Source organism: Bombina bombina, chromosome 10 (assembly GCF_027579735.1).
Source record: "Bombina bombina isolate aBomBom1 chromosome 10, aBomBom1.pri, whole genome shotgun sequence".
Taxonomy (NCBI): Eukaryota; Metazoa; Chordata; class Amphibia; order Anura; family Bombinatoridae; genus Bombina; species Bombina bombina.
The window spans coordinates 38729237-38743393 of NC_069508.1; the positions used below are offsets into that span (position 1 = coordinate 38729237).

The window sequence follows — 14157 nt, forward strand, 5'->3', positions numbered from 1 at the left end:
AAACACTTGAAAGTGATGCAGCATAGCTGTAAAAAGCTGACTAGAAAATATCACCTGAACATCTCTATGTAAAAAAGAAAGATATTTTACCTCAAAAGTTCCTCAGTAGCCACATCCCATTGTAAAGGATTTCTAAGCAGCATTTTAGTGTGTCTGTCCTGGGACATCTTAGGGGATGAGCATTGTGCACTCTCATATTATTTCATCAATCAGGTAAAGGAAGCTTACTATGAAATCTCATGAGAGTTAAGTCAAATCTCATGAGATCACAGTAAGAGTTCATGACCTCAGCACTGCTGATGCTGATTGGCTGCTGTTCATTTCTTCATTTTTTATTTTATTTTTACCTGCAGCTGGGAGCAGGTGAAGTATAACTTTTTACACAGAACTTACTCTGGTGAGCTGAGGAGATTGTGAAGTAAAATATCTTCCTTTTTTACATAGAGAAGCTCAGGTGATATTTTCCTGTCAGCTTTTTACAGTTATACTGCATCAGTTTCAAGTGATTTAGCATATGAGTATTATGTCCCTTTAATTTCTGTTTTACAAATTGCGCTCCAGGTTACAAGTGGCGCGTTATTTAATGCTCATGCTCAAGCATTAACTCCGCTAGAAGTAAGGTTTTTGCTTGCGTCGGGATTGCGCTCGTATTAAAATTTGAAAGTAAACAGTTTTCGCTTGCGCACTAGCCTTACGAGCGTAAAAAGACAAACTTACAAAATCACATGCGTGATAACGTATTCCCCCATAGAAGTCAATGGAGCAAAAAAGTGGAAAAAACCCTAACACCCTACTTGTGCATCACATATTCTAATATCACATATTAGGGGTGTACTCACTTTTGTTGCCAATAGTTTAGACATTAATGGCTGTGTGTTGAGTTATTTTCAGGATACAGCAAATTTACACTGTTATACAGGCTGTACACTTACAACTTTACATTATAGCAAAGTGAAGCAGGAAAACCAATGGCACTACTTATCGAGATAAATGAACAAACCTTCCCATATGTGTTATTACTCAATGGTAACTATTTCTTATGTGTTATTACTCAATGGTAACTATTTCTTATGTGTTATTACTCAATGGTAACTATTTCTTATGTGTTATTACTCAATGGTAACTATTTCTTATGTGTTATTACTCAATGGTAACTATTTCTTATGTGTTATTACTCAATGGTAACTATTTCTTATGTGTTATTACTCAATGGTAACTATTTCTTATGTGTTATTACTCAATGGTAACTATTTCTTATGTGTTATTACTCAATGGTAACTATTTCTTATGTGTTATTACTCAATGGTAACTATTTCTTAGGGGTCGGTGCTTGTACTTACAAGAATTTAAGAACAAATCAGTAGAGAACTGAAGAGCAGAGTACAACTATAGCACTCACAACAGTTGATTAATATGTGGATTGGTTTAAGGCAAAAAAATGAATAAAATAAAACATAACTTTTATTAAATATTACTTAATACAAAAACAAGGGTAAGTACGTGATTTAAAATTGCAGATCCTTACCCAACAAAAGAGATTATTAGAGATTGAATTGAAATAAAGAATTGCAGGATCAAGATAGTATCTTAGAATTAAATGATCCTGACAGTTGCTGTCTATAACACAATCTCAAAATGACAGCGTCTCAAAGAAGATATAAGGTGAAAATTTGCTAGGAAAATCTATTGATCCTCGCACTATCAGAAACGTATACCTTGGATTAGCCTGTATTGAGGCATAGAAATGCCAGAAATCTATATCTTACCACTATTGTGGCATAGGAATAGGTACTTCTAATGGGTACTAGGATACTGGGATGATAACTTGCTGGTAATATGAGAGAGCTATACTTGGATTGCCGATATTAAAGTATAGGAACAGGTTCCACTAGTGAACAATCATTAGGGGCATAGGAGTGGATACTTATGGTGAGCAGTCAAATATCTCTCCGATTATGCCAGAAACCTATACCTTTTAATTGCCACTATTTATACATAAGAATGGATGCTGCTAATAGGTATTAGGATCTTAGGATGTTTATTATCTGGTAATATCAGAGACCTATACCTTGTATTACCGATATTGGAGATTAGGAACAAATTCCACTAGTAAGTAGTCATTTACACTCTAGCAAAGTCAGAGACCTGGACCTGGAGTTACCAATATTGGCGCATTAATATCTCTTCATCTATGTCAGAGACCTATACCTTTGGATTACCACTATTATAGCATAGGAGTAGGTACTTCTAATAGGTACTAGAATGCTGGGGTATTAACTCTCTGGTAATACCAGAGACCTATACATATAGTTACCGGTATTGAAACATAAGAACAAATCCTACTAGTAATTGTTTTTGTATTAAGTAAAATTTAATAAAAGTTACGTTTTATTTTCTTCATTTTTTGCCTGACACCAATCCCATATTAATCAAACGTTGTGAGTGCTATATTTGTACTCTGCTCTTCAGTTCTCTACTGATTTGTTCTTACATTATAGCAAAGTGTCACTTCTTCATTGTTGTCACATGAAAAGATATAGAATATTTACAAAAATGTGAGGGGTGTACTCACTTTAGTGAGATGCTGTGTGTATCTCTATGTTAAAGCCCTTTGTCTGCCTTTTTTTTCCTAACTCTTGATACCTCGGGCCGATTTTTCATTGTCTGTCCGACATGATATGCTGTAGCGTATCATGTCCGACAGACTTCGATGAATGCCGACAGCATACGCTGTCAGCATTTATCATTGCACAAGCAGTTCTTGTGAACTGCTGGTGCAATGCCGCCCCCTGCAGAGGGTGCTAGCAGGGGGTGTCAATCAGCCCAATCGTATAGGATCGGGCGGATTGCAGACTGCAGCCTCAAAGGAAGCGCATGAGTTAAGGAGCAGCGGTCTTAAGACCGCTGCTTCATAACTGCTGTTTCCGGTGAGCCTGAAGGCTCACGCGAAAACAGGGGCATCAGGGGTCATGCTGCCCTTGATAAATTGGCCCCCTCATATCTTTGAGCCCTTATAACTTTTTTGTGCAATATATTTTTTTTATAATATTGTGTTATGTGACACTTTTTGTTTTGTGAAACAGTTAATCAGAGTTTTGAGGTTGCGCTAAACAATCACTCTTACTTTCAGTTTGTAATACGAGCGAAAAACCCAATTCGCGAAGAACACTTGCAATAAACCCCTTTTCACTCACGCGTAACTGTTAGCGCTCAACTCGTAATCTGACCCTTATTGTCTATGTTTTATTATGCAAAATCCTTGCAAAAATATTAAACAAATGCTTTTTAAGACTATTACAAATACAATAGTAAATGATGGCTTTACCTGTTGGTATTTTAGACTCCCATTTTATTTCTGTTAAAAGTGAAAAATATGTTGTCAATTGCAAGCACAAAATCATATAAATAATGTAACAATTATTTTTAGACAAAACTACTGGGATAATACCACTTTGAATATAGTGGAACACAAAGGGTACAATACAGGTAGCCCTCAGTGTACGCCGGGGTTAGGTTCCAGAAGGAATGGTTGTAAATCAAAACCGTTGTAAATTGAAACTCAGTTTATAATGTAAGTGAGGGAGTTAGATTCCAGGCCCCTCTCAAAATTGTCATAAGTAACACCTAATATTTTATTTTTAAAGCTTTGAAATGAAGACTAAATACTAAACAGCATTATAAACCTAATAAAATAATCACACAACACATAATATATAATTAACAAAAACATTTGCTAAACAGCATTATAAACCTTATAAAATAATCACACAACACAGACTTTACTTGCATTTTTCTGCAAACAGTTCCTTCTATGCATTCAAATCTGGAATGATTTATAGACAGGAAGATAGTGTTCCTTTAATAGCTGCTCGATAGCTCATGTCTAGCTACACTGAATAAATTCCAGCCTCCTTGTGTGCTAAGCTTGCATAGCTTTGCTGCAACACAAGCGGACAGTGCCACCTACTGCCTATTTTAATCAATGCACTGCTTTCTCAATGCTTTTCAATAGCAGTCACATGACTGAAAAAAAGGTTGTTATTCTGAAACGGCGCAAATTGAACCGACGTAAACCAAGGGCCACCTGGGTAAATATATTTTAATCTTTATTAGGAAATAACTAAAATAGACTATTAAAATAAAATGCTTGTCCTCCACTCACAACAGTTAACTGTACCCAGCACTGTGCTAGCCCACCACACCTCAATTAACCCTATTAATGACCCTATGCCAATGCTGTTAACCCTAACTGCCAATGACAGGGTTTTCACGGCATTAACCCAAAATAAAACTTTGACCTAATGCTAATAACCATTACCAATACACTGTCTAAGTGTCATTAACCCTATGTGTGACAAAGCTTCACCACAATAGATGGGCCACCAGCAGGGGGTGTCAATCAACCCGATAGTACTCGATCGGGTTGAATTGTGGCGATTCCTGTCCGCCTGCTCAGAGCAGGCGGACAGGGTTATGGAGCAGCGGTCTTTAGACCGCTGCTTCATAACTGCTGTTTCTGGCGAGTCTGAAGACTCGCCAGAAACACGGGCCCTCAAGCTTCATTCGGAGCTTGATAAATGGGCCTCTTAGGCTCCTACCAAAAATGTTGATGCCCCTGTTATTACCATATTTTATTGTAGCCTTGGATATTTAAATATATATCTTATGGAAAATAGTTTTAATGAGCTAAATTGCGGCAAATAAGCACAATGGGGCCTTATCTATGAAGCTCTGAATGGAGCTTGATGGCCCGTGTTTCTGGCGAGTCTTCAGACTCGCCAGAAACAGCAGTTATGAAGCAGCAGTCACAAAGACCGCTGCTCCATAACCTGTCCGCCTGCTCTGAGCAGGCGGACAGACATCGCCGAAAAATCAACCCAATCGAGTACGATCGGGTTGATTGACACCTCCCTGCTGGCGGCCCATTGGCCACGAGTCAGCAGGGGGCGGCGTTGCACCAGCAGCTCTTGTGGGCTGCTGGTGCAATGCTGAATACGGAGATCAGGTCCACCAGACTTTGTTAAATAGAGGCCAATAGGTTTAACAACACTTCTAAAAATGCATTAATATGGTAACATTTTACCTTTTTTACCTTGAGGTGGGTTTGATTCCCATTTCATTTCTCCTAAAATAAAAAATAAATAAATAAATCATGGCGTGAAAACAATATACAATATTGCACTGATGTGTGAACATCGTATTAAACTGAAATGGACCAACTTACTAATACTGGGATATCCTACCTTAGTCTAAAGTTATATTACACATTTATTGCTTATATCTTTGTTCTGCTAAGTTTTAATAAAGAGAAATAGAGAAAGACAAAACAACTTATTACCTGTTGGTAATTTAGACTCCCATTTTATTTCTGTTGGAAAGTGAAAAATATTGTGCATACGTTATATATAAAGAATAAGTGCATACATGTTATATAAATAATAAGGACATACATGTTATATAAATAATACGTGCATACGTTATATAAATAATAAGTGCATACATGTTATATAAATAATAAGTGCATACATTATATAAATAATTAGTACATACATGTTATATAAATAATAATTGCATACGTTATTTAAATAATAAGTGCATAGGTTATATAAATAATAAATGGATACATATTATATAAATAAGTGCATACATGTTATATAAATAATAAGTGCATACATGTTATATAAATAATAAGTACATACATGTTATATAAATAATAAGTGCCTACTTTATATAAATAATAAGTGCATACATGTTATATAAATAATAAGTGCATACATATGTTATATAAATTATAAGTGCATACATATATAAATAAATGCATACATATTATATAAATAAATGCATACATATTATATAAATAAGTGCATACATGTTATATAAATAAGTGCATACATATTATATAAATAAGTGCATACATGTTATATAAATCATAAGTGCATACATATTATATAAATAAGTGCATACATGTTATATAAATAATAAGTGCATATATGTTATATAAATAATAAGTGCATATATGTTATATAAATAATAAGTGCATATATGTTATATAAATAATAAGTGCATATATGTTATATAAATAATAAGTGCATATATGTTATATAAATAATAAGTGGATACATGTTATATAAATAATAAGTGTATACATATTATATAAATAAATGCATACATATTATATAAATAAGTGCATACATATATAAATAAGTGCATACATATTATATAAATAATTGCATACATATTATATAAATAAGTGCATACATATATAAATAAGTGCATACATATTATAAAACTAAGTGCATACATATTATATAAATAAGTGCATACATATTATATAAATAAGTGCATACATATTATATAAATAAGTGCATACATATTATATAAATAAGTGCATACAAGTTATATAAATAATAAGTGCATACATGTTTGTAATCTATAGACACACAAACACACACACATTTTCTTGAACAGAAGAAACACTGTTGCACTTTATTGTGATATTTTGGGAGTTTCTGCTACATTTAACATATTACCTGTGGGTGATCTGGATTCCCATTTAATTTCTCCTGAAATGTGAAAAAAAATCATATGTTAGGGGCTGGAAGTAATATACAATATATCACATGTTTGTGAGCACATCAGTTGCTGTACACTAAGGGGCCCATTTATCAAAGGGCTTGCGGACCTGATCCGACACTGCGGATCAGGTCCGCAAGACCTCGCTAAATGCGGAGAGCAATACGCTCTCCACATTTAACATTGCACCAGCAGCTCACAAGAGCTGCTGGTGCAACGCCGCCCCCTGCTGACTCGCGGCCAATCGGCCGCCAGCAGGGAGCTGTCAATCAACCCGATCGTATTCGATCGGGTTGATTTCCGGCGGTTCCTGTCCGCCTGCTCAGAGCAGGCGGACAGGGTTATGAAGCAGCGGTCTTTAGACCGCTGCTTCATAACTTGTGTTTCTGGCGAGTCTGAAGACTCGCCAGAAACACGGCCCTTCAAGCTCCATACGGAGCTTGATAAATGGGCCTGCGAATGTGATCAACTCAATAATATTGTAATGTCCTATCTCAGTCTAATGTATGTTTTACACATGTATTGCCTATGTCTTTAAGAATATTAAAGAAATGGTTTGAAGATTCCTAAAAAGACAAAAGCCAATTATCTACCCTTGTTCAGTTTAGTAAGCTACTGAAAGCATATACTTTATAGTACCATGTGCTCTGTATGAGTTCTCTGGTGTGTTTTGTTTAAAGCATATACTTTATAGTACCATGTGCTCTGTATGAGTTTTCAGGTGTGTTTTGTTTAAAGTATAACTTTTATTTATTTGTTATAATATTGTTGCTTTATTAAAACAAACACACTCACTTGATAGACTTTCCTTGTGAATATATTTAATATGTATCTATAATGCATTAACCGTATTCTTCTCTATGTGATCTAGTTATGTAAAGGACCTTACTAGTATGTTGAAGTTAACAGGATCAAATAACAATAACATACAAGGGGCTCGATTATTCAAGCCGTTCTCCTTCCTTTGACTGCAGGATTGCACGTGAGCGCAAAATATCGCTCTTGTGCAATCTAAAATTCCTGAGCAGGTGGACAGACATCGCCGGAAATCAACCCGATCGAGTACGATCGGGTTGATTGACACCTCCCTGCTGGCGGCCCATTGGCTGCAAGTCAGCAGGGGGCGGTGTTGCACCAGCAGCTCTTGTGAGCTGCGGGTGCAATGCTGAATACGGAGAGCGTATTGCTTGCCGTATTCAGCGAGGTCTATCGGACCTGATCCGCACTGTCGGATCAGGTACGCCAGACTTTGTTAAATAGAGGCCAATAGGTTTAACAACACTTCTAAAAATGCATTAATATGGTAACATTTTACCTTTTTTACCTTGAGGTGGGTTTGATTCCCATTTCATTTCTCCTAAAATAAAAAAAATAAAAATAAATCATGGCGTGAAAACAATATACAATATTGCACTGATGTGTGAACATCGTATTAAACTGAAATGGACCAACTTACTAATACTGGGATATCCTACCTTAGTCTAAAGTTATATTACACATTTATTGCTTATATCTTTGTTCTGCTAAGTTTTAATAAAGAGAAATAGAGAAAGACAAAACAACTTATTACCTGTTGGTAATTTAGACTCCCATTTTATTTCTGTTGGAAAGTGAAAAATATTGTGCATACTTTATATATAAAGAATAAGTGCATACATGTTATATAAATAATAAGGACATACATGTTATATAAATAATACGTGCATACGTTATATAAATAATAAGTGCATACATGTTATATAAATAATAATTGCATACGTTATTTAAATAATAAGTGCATTGGTTATTTAAATAATAAGTGCATACATATTATATAAATAAGTGCATACATGTTATATAAATAATAAGTGCATACTTTATATAAATAATAAGTGCATGTACGTTATATAAATAATAATTGCATACATATGTTATATAAATTATAAGTGTAAACATATTATATAAATAAATGCATACATATTATATAAATAAATGCATACATATTATATAAATAAGTGCATACATGTTATATAAATAAGTGCATACATATTATATAAATAAGTGCATACATGTTATATAAATCATAAGTGCATGCATATTATATAAATAAGTGCATACAGGTTATATAAATAATAAGTGCATATATGTTATATAAATAATAAGTGGATACATGTTATATAAATAATAAGTGCATACATATTATATAAATAAATGCATACATATTATATAAATAAGTGCATACATATATAAATAAGTGCATACATATTATATAAATAATTGCATACATATTATATAAATAAGTGCATACATATATAAATAAGTGCATACATATTATATAAATAAGTGCATACATATATAACTAAGTGCATACATATTATATAAATAAGTGCATAGATATTATATAACTAAGTGCATACATATTATATAAATAAGTGCATACATATTATATAAATAAGTGCATACATATTATATAAATAAGTGCATACAAGTTATATAAATAATACGTGCATACATGTTTGTAATCTATAGACACACAAACACACAAACATTTTCTTGAACAGAAGAAACACTGTTGCACTTTATTTTGATATTTTGGGAGTTTCTGCTACATTTAACATATTACCTGTGGGTGGTCTGGATTCCCATTTAATTTCTCCTGAAATGTGAAAAACAATCATATGTTAGGGGCTGGAAGCAATATACAATATATCACATGTTTGTGAGCACATCAGTTGCTGTACACTGAATGTAATCAACTCAATAATATTGTAATGTCCTATCTCAGTCTAATGTATGTTTTACACATGTATTGCCTATGTCTTTAAGAATATTAAAGAAATGGTTTGAAGATTCCTAAAAAGACAAAAGCCAATTATCTACCCTTGTTCAGTTTAGTAAGCTACTGAAAGCATATACTTTATAGTACCATGTGCTCTGTATGAGTTCTCAGGTGTGTTTTGTTTAAAGCATATACTTTATAGTACCATGTGCTCTGTATGAGTTCTCAGGTGTGTTTTGTTTAAAGCATATACTTTATAGTACCATGTGCTCTGTATGAGTTCTCAGGTGTGTTTTGTTTAAAGCATAACTTTTATTTATTTGTTATAATATTGTTGCTTTATTAAAACAAACACACTCACATGATAGACTTTCCTTGTGAATATATTTAATATATATCTATAATGCATTAACCGTATTCTTCTCTATGTGATCTAGTTATGTAAAGGACCTTACTAGTATGTTGAAGTTAACAGGATCAAATAGCAATAACATACAAGGGGCTCGATTAATCAAGCCGTTCTCCTTCCTTTGACTGCAGGATTGCACGTGAGCGCAAAATATCGCTCTTGTGCAATCTAAAATTCCGGCAGCGGATTGCTGCCCGCCAGAGGAGAGCTGGGGCGGACAGGGGAGAATATGTCCGCCCCTGTCTGCCCTTGCTTGATAAATCGAGCCCAAGTTAGTCATTTAGTTTTTTTAACTGTCATGTAAAATAGCTCATTCAGATATTACCAATTACATAGAGGCTGACAGCTCATCTAACATAAGTGTTTGTGTAGTTTATATAGAGAAAATTCTTGATTCAAGTAATCTTAGCTACTTACCTGCAACTGAAATGAGAAAAAAGAAGGAAATGCCTGGTCTAAACTCATATTTATTGGAAATGTAAAACTTAAAGGGACAGTATACTATAAAATTGTTTTTCCCTTAATGTGTTTCCAATTACTTTTTTTTACCAACTGCAGAGTATAAAATGTATGAGATTTGCTTTTTAAGGCTAATTTGTGTAAATGAATTAGCTGATGTTGTGTTCTGAAGCCACAACCTAATAAAATGGGTTGAGCTTGAATGTATAATTAGATCTCATTACTTTATCACATTGTGTACATATACATGTGTTTTTATCTTATATCTATAGGTATAATCAGATCTCATTACTGTATCACATTGTGTACATATACTTGATTCTTTATTTATATCTGTAGGTATAATCAGATCTCATTACTTTATCACATTGTGTACATGTACATGCTTCTTTATCTTATATCTGTAGGTATAATCAGATCTCATTACTGTATCACTTTGTGTACATATACCTGCTTCTGTATCTTATATCTGTAGGTGTAATCAGATCTCATTACTGTATCACATTGTGTACATATACATGTGTCTTTATCTTATATCTGTAGGTATAATCAGATTTCATTACTTTATCACATTGTGTACATATACATGTGTCTTTATCTTATATCTGTAGGTATAATCAGATCTCATTACTTTATCACACTGTCTACATATACATGTGTCTTTATTTTATATCTGTAGGTATAATCAGATCTCATTACTGTATCACATTGTGTACATATACATGTGTCTTTATCTTATATCTGTAGGTATAATCAGATCTCATTACTGTATCACATTGTGTACATATACCTGCTTCTTTATCTTATATCTGTAGGTATAATCAGATCTCATTACTTTATCACATTGTGTACATATACCTGCTTCTTTATCTTATATCTGTAGGTATAATCAGATCTCATTACTGTATCACATTGTGTACATATACCTGCTTCTTTATCTTATATCTGTAGGTATAATCAGATCATTACTTTATCACATTGTGTACATATACATGTGTCTTTATCTTATATCTATAGGTATAATCATATCTCATTACTTTATCACATTGTGTACATATACATGTGTTTTTATCTTATATCTATAGGTATAATCAGATCTCATTACTGTATCACATTGTGTACATATACTTGCTTCTTTATTTATATCTGTAGGTATAATCAGATCTCATTACTTTATCACATTGTGTACATGTACATGCTTCTTTATCTTTTATCTGTAGTTAGAATCAGATCTCATTACTTTATCACATTGTGTACATATACATGTGTCTTTATCTTATATCTGTAGGTGTAATCAGATCTCATTACTGTATCACATTGTGTACATATACATGTGTCTTTATTTTATATCTGTAGGTATAATCAGATCTCATTACTGTATCACATTGTGTACATATACATGTGTCTTTATCTTATATCTGTAGGTATAATCAGATCTCATTACTGTATCACATTGTGTACATATACCTGCTTCTTTATCTTATATCTGTAGGTATAATCAGATCTCATTACTTCATCACAGCGTGTATATATATACATGCTTCTTTATCTTATATCTGTCCATAAACCAATCACCAATAGGACAATGGAAAATTAACATTTTATTACCTTATCTCTTCTATAACCCACTGGGAGTGTAATTTCTTCTACTGGCTGTGTTAACACAGCTTGGCCTTGAGGCCAAATACTTTCAGGATGGGTGGGGATACCACAGGCTAAATCAACTAATTCAAATGCCAATATAAGGTTAATGGAAATACTTGTAAACAATTACATACACTCTAGCAGGTAAAGTGGGTCATTGGGAACAAATTAAAGGGGATAAAATGTTTGAGTAAACTGTCCCTTTAAATTAAAAATCCTCCAAAAATGTAAAATGTTGTTAAATGCACCAATATTTCTAGCTGCTCTTACATGCAACAGGTTGACATGAGTACAAAGCTCAAATTTCCAATAAACAAGAAGAGTGATAACTTAAACTTTATGGATAAGATATATTTTCCCTTATCATTTAAAACAAATGCCTAAAAGTGAATTAAAAAAATTACCAGTTTGTGGTTTGGACTCCCACTTAATAACTGTAATAATTTTGAAAATAAATCATGCATTAATAGGTTGAAAAACAAAATTTATGCTTACCTGATAAATTTCTTTCTTTCCGGACATGGAGAGTCCACTACGTCATTCCAATTACTAGTGGGAAATTCAACTCCTGGCCAGCAGAAGGAGGCAAAGAGCGCCCCAGCAAAGCTGTTAAGTGTAACATTCCTTACCCATAATCCATTCAGACGAAGGAAAATGGAAAAAGAAGAAACACAAGGGTGAAAAAGGTGCCTGAGCCTTACTAAAAAAACTGCCGAATTATAATTCAAAAGAGGGTGGGGTTGTGGACTCTCCATGTCCGGAAATAAATAAATTTATCAGGTAAGCATAAATTTTGTTTTCTTTCTTATGACATGGAGAGTCCACAACGTCATTCCAATTACTAGTGGGAACTAATACCCAAGCTAGAGGACACAGAATGAATAGGGAGGGAGAAAAAAGGCAAGAGGATCTAAACAGAAGACACCACCGCTTGAAGAACCTTTCTCCCAAAAGAAGCCTCAGCGGAGGCAAAAGTATCACATTTTTAGAATTTGGAAAAAGTATGCAAAGATGACCATGTTGCTGTTTGCAAATTTGTTCCACAGAAACTTCATTTTTGAAAGCCCAAGAAGAAGAGACAGCCCTAGTGTAATGAGCCGTAATTCTCTCAGGAGGCTGCTGTCCAGCAGTCTCATAAGCCAAACGAATCATACTTCTTAACCAGAGGGAAAGAGTAGTACAAGTGGCCTTCTGACCTTTACGCTTTCCAGAGAAAACAACAAACAGGGCAGAAGATAGCCTAATCATCCAAGTTATGCAAAAGACGTTGCTTATGAGAAGATGGATTAGGACAAAAAGAAGGAACTACAATTCCCTGATTAATGTTTTGATCCGACACCACCTTAGGGAGAAAACACAATTTAGTACAAAGGACTGCCTTATGTGCATGAAAGATAAGGTACGGGGAATCACACTGCAGAGCAGAATGCTCAGAAACTCTGTGAGCGATAGAAATAGCAAGAAGAAACAAAACCTTCCAAGATAACAATTGGATATCAACAACATGCATCAGCTCAAACTGAGCCTGCTGCAAAACTTTAAGAACTAGATTAAGGCTCCAAGGAGGAGCAACAGGTTTAAACATTGGCCTGATTCGGACCAGGGCCTGTACAAAAGCTTGAACATCTGGTAAATCTGCCAGATGTTTGTGCAAAAGGATAGATAATGCAGAAATCTGACCCTTCAGAGTACTGACTGACAAACCTTTCTCCAGGCCATCCTAAAGAAAAGATAAAAAACGGGGAATCCGTACCCGGCTCCAGGAGAAACCCTTAGATTCGCAATAATAAATATATTTACGCCATACCTTATGGTAAATCTTGCGAGTAACGGATTTGCGAGCCTGAAACATAGTATCAATGACCGCCAATTGTCCACATCTGGAATGTGGATGGCAGATAGGAGACGATCGTAAGCTTCATCTCCTTCATGGCCAAGGAACTCCGAGTCCCTCCCTGGTGGTTGATGTAAGCCACTGAGGTGATGTTGTCCGACTGGAATCTGTTAAACTGGACTAAAGATAATTGAGGCCATGCAGACAGGGCATTGAAGATTGCCCTTAACTCCAAGATGTTTATAGGAAGAGAAGACTTTTCCTGAGACCACAGGTCCTGAGCTTTTAGAGAACCCCAAACAGCTCCCCAGCCTGACAGGATGGCGTCCATAGTCACAATCACCCAGGAAGGTCTCAGGAAGCAAGTGCCCCAAGACTCTGGGATACATCGCAGATGGAACTGAGCAAAAGGAATCATGTCCATGGAAGCCACCATCAGACCAATCACCTCCATGCATTGAGCCACTGTTGGATGAAAAG

General features: G+C 34.6%; 1 protein-coding gene across 1 annotated transcript in view; it reads right to left on the minus strand.

Moving 5' to 3' along the window:
* Positions 1-14157, minus strand: part of LOC128640692 (mucin-12-like) — a 195408-nt gene that overhangs the window by 19735 nt on the left and 161516 nt on the right. The window contains exons 87-93 of the mRNA XM_053693121.1: positions 9176-9208; positions 8144-8173; positions 7898-7930; positions 6531-6563; positions 5339-5368; positions 5093-5125; positions 3326-3355 (exon numbers count right to left, since the gene is read on the minus strand). Of these exons, the coding sequence (XP_053549096.1) occupies positions 3326-3355; positions 5093-5125; positions 5339-5368; positions 6531-6563; positions 7898-7930; positions 8144-8173; positions 9176-9208 (222 nt within the window). The remainder of the gene's footprint in view (positions 1-3325; positions 3356-5092; positions 5126-5338; positions 5369-6530; positions 6564-7897; positions 7931-8143; positions 8174-9175; positions 9209-14157) is intronic.